Source organism: Perognathus longimembris, chromosome 8 (assembly GCF_023159225.1).
Source record: "Perognathus longimembris pacificus isolate PPM17 chromosome 8, ASM2315922v1, whole genome shotgun sequence".
Taxonomy (NCBI): domain Eukaryota; kingdom Metazoa; phylum Chordata; class Mammalia; order Rodentia; family Heteromyidae; genus Perognathus; species Perognathus longimembris.
In genome coordinates, this window is record NC_063168.1 from 44,426,002 (window position 1) to 44,446,882 (window position 20,881).

The window sequence follows — 20,881 nt, forward strand, 5'->3', positions numbered from 1 at the left end:
AGCCCTTTCTTTGACCATTCAGATAGGTTAAGTATTCCTGCAGGTTGCCCTAGCCGAAGTGCCTCCTACCCTGGGAGATCCACCTAACCTTGCCCACCCAACCAACCTATATCTGAACACTGCCATACTTGGCTATGAATGACAGTGAAAAGGATGTTCACCAACTTCAGTCCAGAATATCTGGCATCAGTTGAGTCCAAAGACAATGCTGATGCTGAAACCTGAGGTGAGACCACGTCGCTCCTTTTCTTATCAGTATTCTTCCTAATGATGCACTGTGATATTCTATCTTTTGAAAGAGAAAGTCAGTTGTGTCATGGTCAAGAAGAGACTGGTGACAATTGAGGACAATTGCCCAGTGAAACCTGGCAAACTAGCTGTTGATCAAAACTCTGTGTCTTCCTCAGGACAGGTATAAGAAACCTAATCTTGAAAGGTAAGGGAGAAGATTATCCGATTATCCTGGCTTGGAAATCACTGCTAGCACACATTAATTTTGCTAGCCTGGAAATGACAAAAAAAAAAAAAAATCCCTTGGTGGGTCACATGACCTTGCCAGTTTTCAAGGCAGATCGCCTCTCCTCAGGACACTGTGGAGCTTCTGAAATCTGTGGAGGCTGCGTGCTGCCAATGCAAGTGGAGAGCAGGTGGACAGAGAAATGAGCATGGCCTTGCTCCTGGTCTCTTGGGTGGCACTCCTGAGCCTGGCATCTGCATGTCAGCATCGCCTGTGTCAGTGCTCTAACAGCGTTTTCCTCTGCCAGGACAGCAAGGTGACAGAGATTCCCTCCGACCTCCCCAGAAATGCAGTCGAACTGTGAGTATCAGCGGGAAACAGCTGCGTGGCTGGCCTTTATGCACAGAGAGCTATTATTATTTTCACATTAGTCTGCTATCTGTGGGGCTGAAATATTTCTGCCTTGACTAAAGGCTTGAATTAAACAAACTTCCTCAGCTCCACCTTCTTGCCTTGTGACTTCCCAAGGGTCTTAGTGTGGAAACTTGAATCCAGGAAAAGGAGGGGATTTCTAGTCTTTCAAAAACATTTGCTCAAGGGTTCCATACTCTCTTTAGTAGAACCAGAAAAGGAACAAAAAGAAAGAAAGAAAAAGAAAGCAAAATAGAGAAGTTAGGAGATGAGAACTAGGGGCAGAAAGCTGGCTGGAGGAAATGGAATTCATAATATGGATCTCTTGCGGACACCGACTTGGAGAATGCCTGAGCTTCTGTGGCTTTGAAAGCACCAACACATAGTTCCTGAAGTGGGATTCTGCTTCTTGAAATAAGAGGAGGGAGAGGAGAGGAGAGGGGGTGGAGAGAAATGAAGGAAAGAGGAAAAGAAGGAAGAATGCAGAGGGAGAAAGATAGAGAAATCATTCATGCTGCCAGGAAACTGTGGTGCTAACTTTAGATTCTTAGTGAACTATTTTAACAGGAAGCTGACAGTCTCCTCAAGTTGGACAAGCAATCAGACATCATCTTCCTGGTATCTCCATTTTGCAAATTGGGAATCTGAACTCACAATGAGTTGAAGTAGAGTCTAGACTGAACATCAGGTTTTAGAACTCTGTGCTTTCCTCAAACCTGCATCTGCCTGAGAGCCCAGCAAGGCAAGGCTACTACTTGTTCACTTGTTACTAAGTAAATTTTCATTTGATTTCTGTATCCTTGGTAGGTGCTTTTATTTTAAGGATTTTAAGTAAAAACCACTATTGGGACTGGGAGCCAATTTCAGCTCTTGTCCCCTAAAATTATTGATTAGCTTTATTTCACTATAGAACATAGTCATCCTTCTAGTTCACAAGTTGTTCCATCAATGCTCCAAAAGGTGTTGGTACTGCATTTCATATTTCCCTCAGAATCAAAAGGCAGAAATTTGGTTGTCTGCTTGCCCTTTCCCATTGGTACCTCCAGTCTTCAGGGCATAACCAGAGGCAGCAACAGAGATATGGAACATAACTGGCTGTCTCTGTGTTTTGGCTACACTGTCTCCCATGAGGCAGTTAGTCCTGATTATGCTGAAAAGAATGTGCCTATGGAAAAAGATGACAGTCTGGTTTATTAGGTCACTCTAAACCAGGAGAAAGCCTTGGATCTGAGCCCCTGTGAGAAGTCACTTGCTACTAAGTACTTCAAACAATTTTTATTACAGAGTAATTGGGCCATCAGAGCCCCAGCTTATTTCCTTGTAAAGCAATTTTAAACAATCTGCTGGGTTGGATTGTTGTAAGCGCTAAGAGATAGAAATTCTCCCACTAGTCCCTAATTTCTACCTCTCGAAGTTCTGCCCAACTTCCTATGTGTCCTTGTGGGCTAAACGTCCCATTCAGTTACTAAACTTAACTATCCCTAATAAGATTTAATTTGATGATGACACTTGTCACCTAAAACTCCCTTCTGCACTAGACTTCCTGCTGGGTGATATGTCTTCACCAGAAAATATTTTTTTTCTAGTCTACATAGAAAACACTGGCTAAAAAGAAAAAAGAGGAGGGAGGGAAGAGGGAAGAAAACAAGAAGAGAGGAAGAAAAAAGAGAGAGGAAGTAAGGAAAAGGTTTATTCTTATACCCCAAACTTATGGGCAGGATACACGTATGGCTAATGGTAGAAAAAGTAGGTGTATGATTCTTTTAAATTATACTAAGGTATAAATACATCTCTCCCCCAAAAGCATTTTGCCACCAATGAAAGAACTATTGATATTTTTATGGAAAGAGATTGTGCAGACAGTGTGTTAGATAAGTACTAGAAACAAATGTCAAACTCTTGATAAAGGCTGGCTTTGGGTCAACACTTTTTTAGGAATACAGAGTAGAGGGCAATATTGCTTAAAAATAGGCACAGAAAGAAAGCATATGCCAGTGCCAGCTACTGGCATTGCCCCTCACCAGAGAAATGAGGGTGGGTGGTTGGGCATTCTCCTGGCTACTGAATCTGGGGAAGATTCTTTCTCATTATATTCCTTAGCAAATAGATCTTGAGTTGAACCATCCTACATTTATCTTTGCAATTGTCTTGGCACTGTGTTCTGAGGAAGAAAAGAAAAATGTTGCATTGATTGTTAAAGTAGAAAATATATTTGAGGATATTTTGGGTGTGTCAGTCACCAAAGAAGAGATGAAATGCCAAGTAAACTTAAGCACAGATGTTCTGTGTTCTGTGTTCAATTACTTTTGTTTTCCTTAAGAGGGTTGGAATAGAGCTATTTGGAAAGGCCTGTTTAATTCAGTGTTTCTCCTATACTTTGAAGTGCTCCAAGTTTGGGTATGGAATCTAACAATGACCAGATCCAATTCAGGTAGATGGAATAGCTGGGCTATCGACTATAATTGCTTCATTTATCAGCATGGGAAAAGTTCATTGTTAGTGAAGTTCTCTTGGAAATCTCATGTACCACTTTTATCCTATCATTCTGTCCACCTCATAGTAGTTTTCATTTTATTCTGCCTATCTGCCAACTATCATCAAAAGAACCCAGAAGCCCTATCCACAGCCCTACTCACAGGGATATTCTACTGACCCAATGGCTCCTACAATCTGCTTCATGCTTGATGTCTACTACCTCATCCAAATTTCACAATCCAACTGCAAGTTTGGTACTATCACTCTGCTTTGCAAGAGGTGCAAATCAAAGCAGGGAAATGCTGAATTGCTTGGGCAGAGATGTTTCTGCAGCTACAGGATTGCAGAGCTTGGAACCAGACTTGAATTTGTGCTCCTAGTTCCTCAGCAGGCTGTGTACAATGTATGTCTCTTAGTCTTTTCTTCTTTGAAAAGATAAAAATTGTCCGTAAGAGTCCTTGGGAGTTTTTCCCTGAGAACCCGTACCAGAAATCAGCTTTATGGGCCATACAGTAGCAGTATGGAAGTTGCCATAGATAACATATAAATGAGTAAGCTATGGGTGTGTTCCAATAAAACCTTACTAATAGACACTAAAATTTGTGGCTCATATAATTTTTACATCACAAAAGTTATTATTTTCGCGCTGGGAATGTGGCTTAGCAGTAGAGTGCTCGCCTACTATGCATGAAGCCCTGGATTTGATTCCTCAGCATCATATAAACAGAAAAAGCCAGAAGTGGTGCTGTGGCTGAACAGGTAGAGTGCTAGCCTTGAGCAAAAGGAAGCCAGGGACAGTGCTCAGGCTCTGATTTCAAGCCCCAGGACTGGCAAAAAAAAAAAAAGAAAGAAAGAAGAAGAAGCCATGTATGGTGGTTTATGATTATTGCAGTTATGTGGCAGGCAGAGGTGGCAAAGTTGTATTCTTAAAAAAAAAAAAAACTAAAGCAAGCTGGGCATGGATAGCTCATGCCTGTATCCTACCTACTCAGGAGGTTGCAATGGTCCAAAGTTGTCTCTAAGCAGACAAATTCATGAGACACTGATCTCCAACTGACGAGGAAAAGCTGGAGTTAGAGACATGGCTCAAATGATAGAACACTAACCATGAGTAAAAAGAAATCTGAGCAAGAACTTGAGACCCTGAGTTCAAGCTCCAATACGTGTGTGTGTGTGTGTGTGTGTGTGTGTGCGCGTGTGCACACACACACACGGGGAAAATCAAAGTTTGGCCCAAAAGCTATATATTGCCCATTTCTGATTTAGAGTCCAGCTGAGTGACAAAGTATTAATGGCGTTCACAAGATCTAGGAAATGTGAAACAACCTGGTACCAAAGGGAAAGCACTAAACCTAGAAAGTAGGTTGGGAGCTGGAGCAGTTTGGAGGTGGTACTAATTGATTACTCTGTAACTATTTCTGGTAAGTCTGAGATGAGGGAATCTGGGAAGATCCCAAGATTCCAAATTAATTGTACAAAGAGACTTTCAATGTTATACTTACAAAATGTATGTATTTTGATGAAATTTACCTTGTCACAAATTTTAGTGTCCATTAGTAAGGTTTCATTGGAACACACACATAGCTGACCATATTATTCTTCTTTGTCTCCTCCTCTTCCTTCTCCTCCCTCCATTTCAATAGTTTTTGGTTGGTTTCACTACACTATGTTCACACTATGTGTGTGTTATATAAAAGCATTATATATATATATATGCTATGTTATATATAGGCATATTATATATACTTTTGTTATGTAACATGTACACACATATGCTCACACACACACACACACACACACACACACACATATATATATATATATATATCATACTTCTATACTATGCCATTAAAGTTTTGCTATGTCCTGTGGGCTCTTGGTTCTACAATAGAAATTACAATGTTTTTGTAACTCTTAGAACTTCTATGAAGACTAAATGAGACAACATAGGGAAATAACACAAATAGTAAAAATTTGGAAAAATATTATCTGTTATGGTGGTGATGCTGCTGCTGTTGATGTGGACAATAGCAATGGTGATATCAATGGTGATATTCTTATCTGTAAAATATCAACAAACCCCACTTCCCTCAGAAGGCTTTCTTGAAGACCAAAATCAGTCAAGGAATATAGGCATGCTTTTTAAATTTCCAACTTCATAATCATTTTTATTATTACTGCTATTAAGTAGTTGTACAAAATGGTTACAATTCCAAAATTCAAGTTACAAGTACAATGCTTCTTGGTCAGTGTCACCTATTCCTTCATTTTGACCTAAGGATTTTTATAACTGAAATAGTTTGCAGTCTCCCTCTTGTCTAAGAATAATCTCCTCCTCTTACTTGTTGTAACGTTCATATTGCATGCAGTTAAGAAAAAGTATTTCTTGGGCTGAGAATGTGGCTTAGTGGTAAAGTGCTTGCCTAGCATGCATGAAGCCCTGGGTTCAACTCCTTAGCATCACATAAACAGTAAAAAACGGAAGTGGTGCTGTGACTCAAGACGTAGAGTGCTAACCTTGAGCAAAAAGAAGGCAGGACAGTGATCAGGCCCTGAGTTCAAGCCCCAGGACTGGCAAAAAAAAAAAAAAAATTCCCCCAAATAATGCAAGCACCAATTCTAATACAGAAATTATGAATCTGTATGGATACACCATCCTTTTCTCCAGCAGTTACAAACTTCAAATACTGTAGTAGAGAGATGGTAATCATTCTGGCCCCCACAACAGGAGTCCATACTGAGACTATAATATAGCCTTTCTATGTTGAACCTACAACAACTCATCAAATCTCAATGCATTCATTTGACTAGTACTTACTTGTAATTATCTGATCATCTTTTCCTCTTATTTTGTTCTTTCTTTACAGTTCTTGTTTCCTTAGTATAGATTATTGTGCATATTTTAGAATCATAGATAATGGTTTAGTTAGAGGCTCAGTATAGCTGGTGTAGCCTTTCCTTGGTAATCCTTTAGTACTGAGGGATATATTAGTATCCAGTACCAAAGAGAAGCTTTTGATGAGCTAGTAAATTGAGTGATCTCAAATAGAGTTTTTGATGTTTGATCTACATGTTTAATTTTGGAATATTTTCCTAAAGACTCTTTGGGGGTTAATATTCCACAGCACACACCTAAAAAGGCTGGTCAACAGGCTGCTCTATCTAACTCTGGTTAATAGAAAAAGTCAGTTCTAAAGTCTGAACTACAGCCAGACTCCTTGACTCCAACCCATTGATAAAACATAGCTAGATATGAACCATTGTGGTATGTTTTCATTACTTTCCATCTCATAAGTAGCTAGTTAAGAATGTGCTATATGTTCATAAAAAAGATGGGGCTGAAGTATAGACTTTACACAGCTATGAGAAAGGTAGTTCTTACCTTGTCCAATCATTTTTTAAACTCCTTTCATAATGCTGCCAGCAAGAATTCTCCATTTTCATTGCCACAATCTTTGCTGGGACACTCACCAAAGTCTCGATTTTACAATTAGGTTGTGGAAACAAATCAGCCTTCCCACAATCATTCTGTTTCCTCCATAAAATGGCACCATCACCATGTTATTATGATATCTCAGTTCCAAATCATTCAATAGCTCATCTTTCTCATATCTTACCATTCCCCAACAGGAGCTTGCTCTTTGTGGCTAGCAAGGGCTCTCTTCAGCCTGGTGTGTGCATGTAATGTCTGTCTCCTGTCCTCAGTTTCTTCTTGGCCTCTTGCTATGAATCTGAATTATGATAGCCACACTCAAAGTCTGTCTCTCTCCGGAAGTCATCTTTTATCATTTCATCTTTATTTAATCTTGCTTTTGTCTGAACTCTGGTACAGTTCATTTTGCACTTGATCTTGCTTTGCATTTAATTTTTCATGTGTGGCTTAGTCCTTCAACTGCAGTGAAAATATTCCTGTGCTCCTTATTGTTCCAGGTTCAGTGCAATGTATGTCTGGGCTCTCAATTATGTGTAGAACAAATGATTTAATAAATCAAGGGGAATTACATCTGTTTATTTGCTCTGCTCCTTGGTACTGAAGAAAAGATTTCTATAAAAGATGATTATTGCTCTCTCCTGCAGTGAACTACTATAGGATTTGATAGTTTTCTTGTTTCCCTTGGTCTTTTATGTGTTTGTTTTAAGAAAATGCCTACATATCATTCTAGGATCCATTAATTTATTCAGAAAAAGAAAAACAAGTTTGCTAAGTTAAAAGTTGAATATTCTATATTCTAGGAACACCACTCAATTCTCTTGCTTTAAAGAATGATATCTGTTTCTCTATACTTAAGAATGATATTGAAAATATATAAAATTGCCTAAACACAACCACTTTAAACCATATAGAAATGTTCAAATGAATGTAATCTTTGCCAATTAAGGCCAGATCTCAAATCCTCAATGTTAGTTTTCCTCTCTTCCCTAGATGTATTTTAATTGCGGTAGTTCTATTTGATTACCAAAAAAAACCGCTCCAACCAGACACAGTACCAAAAGTCCGTAATCTCAACACTAGGAAGGCTAAGAATCATGAGTTCAACGTCAGCCTGAGTTATTTAGCGATGCTCTATCTCAAAATAAGCAAACACACAAACTACTCTTTTGTGCAGATTTCACCTGGTGCTCAAGTCTAGACATTCCTTTAACTCCTACTACCTTTCCGTGTGTGTGAGTGTATACATGTGTGTATGTGTGTGTTTGTGCCTGCACTAGGGCTTAAACTCAGGGTGTGAATATTCTTCCTTACCTTTTCAGCTAAAGGCTGATACTCTACCACTTGAGCTCTACTTCCAGCTTTTTGGTGGTTAATTAGTGATAAAAGTTTTACAGACTTTCACACTGCACTCCTCAGACTTCAGTCTTGTGAGTAGTAGGAATACAGAGCCAGCTCTACCTGGAACCTTGCCATTTTAAGACATTTGATGGAAACCAACAACACCAAGCTCATGCTAATACTGACATAATCCTCCTTTTTTAACACAAAATCCTATACCTAGGATCATTCACAATGATATGTTATTTCTAACATTTGGAATGTAATTGGACTGAGAGAAAGGGAGGTTATATTCACTATAAGAGAGTCAGAAAAATAACCAAAGGACTAAAGAATTCGGTACCTTGAGAAAAAGAAGTGAAAATTGCATTGCAGTGAAAGAATCTTTTAAAGTAGAAGATGAACTCTACCTGGAGAATTGGCTAAGAGCTATAATTTAGTCATTATCAGCAACTGAAGAGAGGATTTGATAATATAGAACTGTACTCCCTAGGGGAGGCTAAAATCTTCTTGTTTACCTCAAGGTGTCTGCTGTTCTTCCTCATCTAAAGAAGCCTAAATCATACAAGCAGGGCATCCTATCATGGCAGAAAGTGGGAAATTCACTTAACTTTTGATTACTATTCTCCAAAGCCACTAATTGGATTAACAAGTCACTGGGTTTGATTGGACTGTTCTTTTTAAAAAATTTTCAACAGATCAATGTGGACTCTCCAATTTAGCTGTATTTAAACTAGATTCTAGCTTATATATCCTGCAAGGTCAGCTAGGAAAAAAGATAATTATTTTTAATTGCCTATGATCTGATTATAATGAGATTGGAATGTTTGCTCCTAATCTGACCTCTCCCTGAAGTAACTGGTAGCATGTCATGTATCTGTGACCTGGACATGCCGTTACCTTGTTCCTTCATACAGATCTGGCACTTGATCTGAAAACTTACAAGGGATATGCAGAAAGTATTTGAGTAAAGCAAGCAAGTCTTTGTCATAGAATTGAGTGCAATTATATTTTTAGTCTTAGGAATTACTTGAGTCTTTTCTCTTTCGTCTCTTTTCAGGATTTTTTTCAGTACAAACCTATACAGAGCCATTCCACCAAATCCTGTTTCAGAAAAGGCAGTAAATGCCCAATACTTTCTTTATCATGCCAACCTTGATGGAAATCTCTACCAAACAGGAACCTCAAAAGTTTCACTAAGTTTCAGTGATAAAGTTCAACGATTGCACATATTATAGAGAAAACTCAGGACTAGACTGCTGGAAGATTGAAGCAAAATGATGTCGCGTTTCCCTCAACTCCAAAAATGCTTTGATTTGACAAATATTAGGCACAAAGCTTCCCCAAACTGATGGACATTTTTCCCTAGGTCTTAGATTCCAGCAGTTCTGTAATGCACCAGCCATGTGACTCAGTAACTTAGTAGCTGGGGATGTTTCTCTTGGGTTTAATAAACAGTTCCCTTATTTTAAAAGGTAACATGGAAAACCCAGCACAAGTACCTTTTTTGTTATTTTCAGTTTGGCAAAGGATGTATGTGGTATGTGTATTTATGTTTGTATGTTTGTATGTATGCATGCATGCATGCAGCTTAAGATTCTTACTATGTAGACTAGGCTGACAAAACAGTCACTGTGTAAAACCCAGGCTGGTCTCAAACTCATGAAACCAAATTTCAGCTCCATCTCTGCCCTCCCCAGTACTGAAGTTACAGGCATACCCTCCCACATGTCCAGATAGTGATTGCTTTTAACAAATAATTTGTTAGGGCTCACAATTCTAATAATGATTTTGTTCCTAAATAAACCCAAATTGGCAGGTGACTAAGCATTGTATCTCCCCATTATGTTCTTGGAACAAGGAAGACATGAGGGCAGGTCTCTGATATGGAATGGCCATACCCTTGAGGCATTACATTCTCAGCAGTGGCTTTAGCAGTGGCTAAAATATTCAGTTTCCTCTATGAAAGTCTATGAAATTTTGATTCTTAATGGGAAGTCACCATCCTAGAAGAGAGTGTTCCTTCTGCTTATACTTTCCCTCCCCTTGTGGTAATAGCCTCTCAGTTGCTCTCTGAGCCTTCTGTCTTCTCCTTTCCCTAAACCTGCTGCTAGGTTCTTGACCTGTTCTAATTATACTCTATGCTCCAACACTCAGATTTAGGACAAAAAGTCAAAGCACTAAGTTTGGTGTGGAGGTACTCCATAGTTTGGCATCCAGTTAGTAATTCTGTCTCCTCTATAATATCTCCTGCTCTTAAATCCTGTGTCCAATGAACTATTTCTATTTCCCAGCTCTTAGACATGTCTTATATCCCCTTACCCAAAATATCACTATTTTCTCTAATCTGAATTTATTTTCTAACTCCAATGTTACTCATCTTTAAGGCCACAAGAAAAGGCTCATTGCTCATGAAGTTTTCTTTCAACAGAAAATATTTATTGATTACATATGTGGAGAACACTATACTGGACACTTGGGAGAAAACAATCAATAGGATATTTAAGGCCCCTGTTCTTACAAAGTTGCTAAAATAATCATCCAGCAAACAATGACAGTAGTCTTTTTCCTCACTCTCATCCACAACAATTGAAATTCCCCTCAAAGCCCAGAATAGTCATAGTCACAAGCAATAATTTGATGATTAACTGCATGTTGCTTTGTGCAATATAAAATCTGATAGAGGACAATAAGAAATGATGCCCAGTAAAAAAAAAAATTAAAAGACAGCAGACTTCCTGATGGTAAAAGGAAGTGGATGAGAAGACAGGAATCTACCTGTCCCACCTAGATCTACCCTTCTGACAACTGAAGTGACCCCTTCAGGGATTATCTAGGGCCATTTCACAAACATTCCATTAAAAAGTCTTTGCTTTCTTTTGCAAGGAAAACACAGCCATGAATTAAAATGACAAATGAACATCAGCAAATTAATGATAGGGTGGAAGTGGCAGATATCCAAATATTTAAAACAGACTAAAAGTTTTCAAGTTGTGAAAAACATATAAGGAACCAGATTCTTTGGATTTGAATACGATATTAAAGAATTTGGGAAAGAGTGCCAAAAGGGGAAGCTGAGGCTGCTGTCTCTTCTTTTCCAACTTCATAATTTTTCCTAAAGTTACTTGGTTTCATGAATGCTATTCATGTTAAGTAAAAGTTTGACTATCAGTGGGTTTTGTATGCCAGATACTAAACATTCACAGCAGCTGAGTATAATCTCCAAAAGCTTGAAACTTCACAAGACTTGCCTTAATAGCTCATATGTCTCCAAAAATTCCTCATCAGGGCAGGAAAGAAGAAATGTTCATTTGAGTAGTAATTGTTCTGTGGGAAGCTGGATAGCAATTCTTCAAGTGTATACGTTGGAGAAAGGGTAGCCAAAGTGCAGCAAAAATGTTTTAAATTTAGAAAGCAAACTGGAAAGCCAACAAAAGAAAAAAATGAGAAGATTGATGGAAGCAAAGAGGTCATCTGAAATTATGCATGCAGTAGCAAAATTGCTTATCATGCCCCCGAGTGTGAAAATCTGCTGAGCTCTTTCAGTAAGAACACATAGTCTTGAAATGGCATCTAGTTCCCCCAAACAAATATTAGAGAGAGGAGTGGAAAGAGAACAAACAGTTCTAATAGTCAGATAGGAAGACTACAAAGCAGTCCTTCCAAACTAGACTCTTGAGGAAGATTCTAGAGAAAGAAGAGCAACAACAGTAACTGAAATTATAGTGGCCTCAGTAAATAATCTAGCTGGCTTTTGAGCTGGTCAAACTCCCTGAAGAAGATTCTTTCAAACTTCTATCTCAAGCATAAAGCATACATTGCCAGCATTTTGGTTGCTGGATAAGGGGTTTGGGAAGGGGTGGGGATCGCTACATCCAGACTTTGAAATGGTTTCCTCATGTCCAAAGCCTTTTGTTCACTCTGTCTAAAGCACAGATCTCTGGCATGTAGCATAGTGGTACATGAGTATAATCTGAGCTATTCAGAAGTCTAAAGCAGAAAGATGGCAAGTTCAAAACCATCCTGGGCAACATAGCAAGATATCATCTAAAATACAAAATTTTTAAAAGGCTACAAGATGACTGGATAGGCCAGTGACAGAGAACTTGTCTGGATTGTATAAGACCCTGGGCTCAATCCTCAATACCACAAAAAGTTACATTTTGGGGTCTTTGATGCGGAAGGTCTCTTGCCAAATTGTTCTGAGTGGGGATCCTAGCAACCCCTTAAAATTTCTGTGATTTTTAAAAAATTTATCTATCTCACAGTATTTCTGTACCTCACTGCACTTCTACCTCTTACCCACTCCAAAAGATCTCTAATACTTCTAATCATTGAGCACTTCAGAGGTTGGTTGGTGTGAATCCCATTGAGTTAGGAATTCATTCTGTAGAGTCCACCAACTTAGCACTGCTTCATCTTTCATGTGATTGCAAATCAGAAAATGATACTGTGACAAGGTAGATTCTGATTAAGAATCTCTATTTAAGACCTGAGAATCTCTATTTAAGACCAACATTCCTAATCAATAGTGCTGTGTTACAACTTCAGCACCATGTTTACCCATCTTCTTTATGTAGTTTTTGTTATTCTGCTTCCTGTATCCTTCTGAGTTCATGCTTTTAAGGAAAAACAACCCCACACTGTCTTCTCAGTGGGGTTTTGGAAGGGAATGAATAGTTATTTGTTTAATATGCCATCACTACCCAGGAACCCCCATTCATTATTCAGCCCCTTCAATCTGCTTTCACTGAAAATTCTTCTTGTTACACACATAAACTTTTCTTTACTGGCAGCATGCTTTATGCTGTGATTGAGTTACCTTTCAAATTATAAAAAGATAAACATTTGAATGTAAGAGAAATGCCTTGCTCTTAGGAGCAAGCACTCCACACAGCTCACCAAAGTCCTAGCCTGGTATTCTGTGATACTACACTTAATTTCCTCTTACATTCTCTGCCAAACCTGGAACTCCTCTGCCAAGTTTCCAGGCTTCATACTTGCTCTTGCTGTCTCATGTACCTATACTTATGTATTAATATTCCCTTTCAATTTTCTCATCAAAACCAATAGCTTTAAATCTAAGTGAAATGCAGACTGTTAGAGGTCATGCTTGTCTTCTTCATAAAGCTCAAGATAAAGAACATCAAACCTAAGCCTTGACCTCTCACTTGGATCCCTTACTGGCATCTCAAAACAAACAAATGGACATAAGTATGTATAATCTCCTTGGTACAAGTTCCATGCCCTCATCTCCCAGTCTTAATTACCTGTATGATGCATATTTCATCAAAACTTCACCTCCAGATATCAATCAACCAAGCACTAGATGCTGGGTATTTGTTTCTCCAAATATAGCTTTGAAGTTTCTACTTCTCCATATCGCCCGTACTATCTCCCTGTTTCAAGTCACCTTCATCTCTTATCTGAACTATTGTGGTAGTTCCCACCATTTCCCATTCCCTGGCTGCAACTGAAGTTGTAGTCCATCCCCATGTGTCAGAAAGAGAGACTTGTCCACACAGCATAGGATTGCACTCAGAATAAAATGTATTCATGACCACCTACTGTGATAGGAAATGTGGTAGGTGCTGGGGATTGAGCAGAAAGCAAAACACAAAGCCCTTTCTCTTGTGGAGCTCACTCTTATGCTTTGCTATTACTAAAGCATACCATTCATTGGCCACTATTTGCCTTTCCATAAACTTAGTGTTCACCAGGTATTGCCTGTCATTACCATCATGCTCTACCCACATTGAATCCATCTTGGTCATCTTTATGTTCTATTCTATCCTTCCTTCTGCTTCAGCTCTTTTCAGTTGTTTTTCTTTCTGTATAGAATGATTTTCTCTCCCTTCTACACATTTCTCATCTTTCCAATCTCTATTCAGATACTACTCTGTTCAGATGGAAGGTCAGTCCTCAACAATTCCACCATAGAGGCATTCCCACTGCTCTCATACGTGGCTCTCTAATCCCTTTCAAAAACTTAACATGACTTGAATATGGTCATTTATTTATCATCTTTGTGCCATTAGATATTAGAATTGAAGTTTACACCATGTCTTATTGTCCCATACAATGCATATGTACATGTATTAAGTGAATACATGGAAGGTGTCATCAAGCAAAGAAGTAAAAGAGTTGAGTGAAATTAATAATGACTTAATCCTACTATGTCTCTATACTGTATGACTCTCATAATATCTCCCCAAAAGTCTTGTATAAATGTGATTACTGTCTCCATTTTGGAAGTGAGGAAAACAATATTGAACAAAGAGCTATCACAAAGTCACTCCATTTCTTAAGAGTCACAGTTGATTTTGACATCCCTGGTACAGTGTGTCATGGGAGATGGTTCAACAGTCTCTCTAAGAGCACTACATCTGAGTCTTCAGTGGAAGAGAAGGAGTAGCCTGATCTTCCTGGCATGGAACAGGTGCTCTGTGAAATGTCAAAGAACATTTGGGACTCCATTATTCACTCTCAGTAGGTTAGGCCTAAGGTAGTTTGGACACAGAGGGGGCTACCATTTCTCACCACATGTGCCCCAAATTTAGCTTAACAAAGAAGCTGGGGGGGGGATGATGAGAAACCCTAAAGTTCTGTTCTTAGGAAGAAAGCCCTTCAGTTTAGAGCTGGTATGGGGACAGAAGCCTGAGACTTGACAATAAGACAACAGTCTAGACTGGGTTCTCTCAGTCTGATTGGCAAGCCAAAGAATACTACACAACCTCAGTTCAAATACCACATACACTGATTTTTTTCAAAACTGGATTTCTACAAAATATAGGCAGATGTGTTGCCTTTGAGCTATATTCACAATCTTTTCTTGTTTTGGAACAAGGTCTCCCTATGTAGTTCAGCCTGGCTTTGAATTAATGATCCCTCTGCCATAGCCTCCTTAGTGCTAGAATTACAGGTGTTTGCTACCACATCTAGAAACATTCATACATTTTCCAGAAGAAATATTTCATTCTATATTTTGTTCTTAGGACTGAGTCTAGAAGATCTGAATAGCTTCTTGTTGCTACAGCTTTCATCACATTCTTGCTGTGCTGAAACAGGAATAGCAAGACTCCTGGCACAGACATATTAGAAGTCAGCCACACCACCATATTCGAGATCAAAATCAGAAACAAACAAAGAGAGGAATAGTTTGTGGCAAAGCAGTTAGTTGCACAAAAGAGAACAGTTGTGCTAAACAAGAGGAAACAAATGTTATCACAATGGAGTTATTCATCTCATTTTTTACTTTAATGTTTTCTATGTGCATTATTACTTTTAAATAATTCATTACCCATGTCCTAAATATTGGTCTGATGAGTGGTAATGGCTCTGTCACCTAAAAATAAGGCTGTGAACTACTCTTCCTGGCAGGCATAACAGTTTTTAAACACTTTGATACAGTGATCAACACACATAGAAATGGAATTGCAAGCCCTGCTTTCCAGGGCTACTTCAGTTTGGTAGAACAAAGGAAAGAAACAGATTTATTTTCTCCTAAGTGAGACAGAAACAAAAATGACCTTCTTTCTGTGTATTTACAATCCTGGGCATTCAACTGAAGTAATTTCAGCTGCAAACAGCATAGAGTTACACCAAATGGAAAAGGAGTCAAAAGTTATATCAAAATCCTGAGTTCCACATCTTCACAGCAAATCACTGAGATGATAAACGAAGCTATACATCAACCAAGACTCATAACTACAAGCAACACATCTTTATTGAACACTCTCAATGTGACCACTTTCTGGAATATAAGTGCCAACCATGAAAGTCCTGACAGAGGGCCTTTCAATGCAGCTAAAGAAAGTACATGCACACATGCGCACACATGCACACACACACACACACACACACACACACACACACAGAGCAAAGCTTCTCCTCACATTACCATGACATAATATAAAGGAAGAATAAGCAAGAGTCCTGCAGAACTAGACTAGACTAAACATGTAGTAAGGTAATGTTCTTCCCTCACAAGTTGAGACATGTGCTGGGTATAAAAAAAAATAAATATATAGTAGTGAGAAGATGGTACCATGAGAAGAAAGATCATTTGGAAAGCTAATCAAGCACCAGCAGACTAATAAGTTTTAAATACTGAAGGAAATACCTCAGAATTATCAATCTCAATCTGAAAATGTGTCAGCTCTAGCCATTAGGTGCAGGTGGGAAAAGCCAAATACTTTTCACTGCAAATGTTTAAATTCAAGATTATTCTGCAGAAAAAAGTTCTGGGTTGTGTTTTAAATTTTAATACTTTGGAAATCTTTGTGTACAAAGACCCAAGGTGAAGTCCAAAGGACTTAGTGAGTTGAGATGAACAGGTTTAAAAGCCTCTATGACTGAATACAGAACAAATTAACTTTGTAATTAGTTTGCCATTGAGAAATACAAGTGGCTCAAGGTAGTAGAAGATTCTGAATACAGAACTAATTTTCCATTCATTTGTATCAACAGCCTTGAGTAGGGACTGGCTGAGATTTCAGTATGCCTAGAAAAACCTTTGAATTTGCAGTCACATGTTTTGGAAATCACAATTCTCTCAAAGAAAATTACTTACACACTGGATTCATTTATCCTTTTATACATTGGATAGCTCCCAATTAGATCTAGACAACTTCCCCCAAATTATACTAAATTCCCCATTTTATTTGTAGGTACTCAATTTACCCTTTAAGAATAATGACTATAGAAATAAATGGATATCAAAAAAATTTGGGAACTATCCCACCTCTCCATTTATTCTATCTGTTCAACTGCATTAAAGGCAATCAGTCAAGATGCAGTCCACCTCATTTTATTTTTGCATCATTTCTGTTAACTTGTCTCTAATAATCATTACAGTATAAGTGACACTTGGAAAAATCAATTCTTTTATTGACTAAATGAAAAAGCCTTTGACTTTTTAAAATTGTGTCTGTTTGTTTTGCTATTGTTTGAATCCTGCCACAGTCACACTTTGGTTTCCATGGAAGTCGAGAAACCTGTCAGATGCAGCCTCTAAGGAAGGCTTGCCAGTTTTTAGGAACTTCCCTCTCAAGGAGGGAATAACGAAAACCACTTAGCCCAAGTGCATTTCCCAGTAACTGGCTGAATGCCATTTCCCTAGACATTGTTTACAGAAAAAGTCTCTTACGTCCCAAAGGAGATAGAATATTTCTTTTTTCCCTCCACTAAGAAAGATGTATAGTGAAAGAAAGCATTCCGTTTTGTAAGACCACAGATGAGGATTCTCATACTTCACTTTCATTTGTCTTAGGCATGCCAAGTGCTAGGCATGCCAGAGAGACCTCAGAAGGTATTTCTGAATAAGGGCCATCAATGCATTGTCGGAAACTGAATTGATGTGTGGAATTGGATCAGGTTGAATTAAATTGGACAGAGCCATCTGTGAATTGGCATGTAGTGGTCATAGGGGAAAAGAAATGCCAGAATGTTCCATTCATCAGATAACCAAGGACAGGAACATAGAATTATCAGGACTCCTGGGTTCCTGGCCCTTCAGGAGACTGAGGTTAAGTGACTTGCCCAAGGCCAGGAGCTGAGACTGTAAACATGATAATATGACACATAACTGAGTTCACACACACTGGTAAACAATCCACATGCAGGCACAGCTCTAATTCTTTCACTGTGTCATCTCATTGACTCCTCATAGAGCAGATTTTTCTATTACCCCATTTCAGATAAACTGAGGCATGAGTCAAGAAAGTAAATTGCCTAGGTGGTACATTCAGAAGTGTAACCCAAGAAGCAAGACCTTAAGACATTTCTCTTAGCTATTTCAAGCCATGAGGACAGCTGAAAAGTTTAAAACAGCAACTTAAGTATGAATTGATAAGAAAAATAACCCTGGAACACAGAGGCTAACTATAGGAAATGTAGAAGAGGAAGTCATCAGAGGACATGCTGGGAGAATGACAGGGTGTATGGGAGAAGGAAATCTTCATGGAACGGATGTCAGAATATCTGTACCTTGCATAATTTAAATAAGGGAAAATATAGGAGGGTACCTGAGGATAAAACAATACAGTATTACAGGAAAAAATAAAGATCATTATCAGGTATCTGTTTTTAATGCACATAAAATTTAAATGTATATACTTATTGTATTTTTCATTCCTTTTTCTTCACAATTCACTTTTCTTCTATCTTTACTTGTTTACACATTCAACTCCTTCAATTATTTTACCATGCAAGTATTCCTGTATCGAAGGTGATTATTCTCTGTCTTTCACAAATGCTTCCACCATGCTGGCCCAAACTCATTTTCAGTTCCCTACCCTTTCTCTAACAGTTTGAGGGACATGGAATATGTTTCTCTGGTACATTTAGGAAGCATAAAGGTTACACAAATGTCTCTTTGTGGCAAGTGAAGCTTGTAGGTCCCATCAGCAGCCTGCAGAATGCTCTACCTTTTGAGAGGTATGTCTCAGGCCAAAGAGGCCAAACATCTTGGTGGGAAGGAGCCAGAAATGGGCAAAAGAATACATGAGAGTGGTTCCTGCACCAACTATTATCCAATATAGAAAATCAACTACATCCTGGGGCCTCATTTTGTTCCACGATGTGACAAAAGAATTGGGACAATGACCCCCTGGTTCCTTACAATCTCCACTAGGCAGAAAGAAAACTTAAGCCCTGAGAAGTTACTATGACATAAGCCATTCAACCATTTACTATTGAAGCCATCTTCTTCTCTAGGTCACTGTCCTTCCCAGATTGTTACTTCTAGAGACCTCTATGGCTTTGTTATTTGTGATTCTAGAAACCCCAGGTGCATGTGGGAAAATATTGTCATGATAACCAATGTACATATTTGGTCTACGGCCATACCACCCTGAACACGCCTGATCTCGTCTAATCTCGGAAGCTAAGCAGTGTTGGACCTGGTTAGTACTTGGATGGGAGACCAATGTACATTTTTATAAACGGAATCCAGATAACTTAAAGGTATAGATGGGGTTTGGGCAGATGGAATAAGAATGATGGAAAGGGTGAAATTGGTCAAGATGCATTGTACTCATAAACTGACATGTCAAATTGAAACCCCTTTGTACAATTACTTAAAGATAATAGTTAAAAATGAAAAAAATAAACAAAAGAGAAGAGAAGGACTGGCAAGTAGAGGCTTCTGTAGTTCTTCAGTTATGAGGTGAACAAAACTCAGACTGGAATAAAACTAGAAATAGAGAATTGGGGTAGATGTAAGATATATTTCTAAGAAAGAAGTGGTCAGATATTTGGCTAATAGGGGCTGAGAGCAGAAAACAAGTCAAAGAAGACCCCCAACTGTTGTACGCAAGGAAGCAAGCCTATTGTAACCATGTGACTCCATTCTTAGAGAAAGCTAGAACCATGCCTCCTCATGTATTTGGAGGGTGACAGCTCTGTCAGCATAATCAGCAAGATTGGAGCTCACTCCCTGCAATCCAGGAATGTGCCTGGGTGGGTCTGTCAGTCTGTTTTCAGGTCTTTCTTTCCATCTTGAAGGTACAAAGATAAATGCTCTAAGCATGCTTTAGGCAAAGCATATTTTATTCCACAGTTGAGAAAGAAAAAGGTTCATTCTTCACACCATCAATGCCAGGATTTTGAAAGCACCAAAAAGTGGATGAAAGAAAAGAAGCTTAGAGCAAGGGTTCTGATTCTTTAGTTATGAGCAATTTGCAGTGGCATACATGTCGCCTGGCTGAGCCAGACATCAGGGAAAAGAAATACAAAGGGGGGTTTGATTGAAGTGCTTTAGAAGACCATTTCCTCAAATAAATAAACAAGTAACTGGGAAAACATCATGTTCAAGAGAAAGGGTGTTTATTTTGGTCCTCACCATGAAGCGCTGTGGCAGACAAGAGATGTTACCTTATGAATATTTTCCTTCAGAAAAAAATCTTTGTTATTAAAAATGAAAGACTTGGAGACTTTGATGTCATCCCACAAGCCTTCCTGTTACTCTGATGTTAGAGTTAAGTTTGCTATGGATGTCACTCTTCTCGAACTGCCTTTTTCATATGTACTGTGGCATTGAAGATGACAATGTAAAGGCACAGATGTTAGAAAGGGATATAGAAGCCTGCTGCTGATACCCAGTAAAATGAAAGCCACTTGAGAACATCTGGAATACAGGAGTCATCCAGTAAATGATTAGCCCCACTCCCGCATTGACTTCAACTATAGAAATGTAGGAGTTCTTCTACTTTATGACAAGTAATCTCATCCAAGTGCTTTATACATATAAAGAAACATCATGGCACTATCTCGTTTGGTGTTCACAACACTTGACTTAAATGTTATGATTCTGTGCTGAAGAGGACTTTGGAAGCCAAAGAGGTAACACAATTTGCTAAAGGTAAAGACTTTATAAATGATGAAACACATAGTATCTGAGGTTATTGTATAAATGAATACGAGATCATGGAAATTGTTCAATGGTAAATGAACCATGGGAAGGACTTGATAAACAGTAGACCACACACACACACACACACACACACACACACACACACACACACACACACACACACACACCAGAATTCTACTGGCTGCATTTTAGCCAAAATTACTCACCAAACACCTTAGCAATTCTTTCTTCCATGTTAAGAACACTAATTTTGTATCTTATCAGTCACCATCTAGAAGTCTCAAAGGGACAACTTCCCCCTGACAATCATGATAATCATGAAAAATTAACTCCAAACCCATTAGCATCCTCTTAGGTCATTACAGTGTAGTTTGCTCTGATAGTCTAATACCTG

General features: G+C 38.6%; 1 protein-coding gene across 1 annotated transcript in view; it reads left to right on the forward strand.

Moving 5' to 3' along the window:
• Nucleotides 1-665: 665 nt before the first annotated feature.
• Nucleotides 666-20,881, forward strand: part of Fshr (follicle stimulating hormone receptor) — a 163,247-nt gene continuing 143,031 nt past the window's right edge. The window contains exon 1 of the mRNA XM_048353582.1: nucleotides 666-817. Coding sequence (XP_048209539.1) covers nucleotides 666-817 — 152 coding nt within the window. The remainder of the gene's footprint in view (nucleotides 818-20,881) is intronic.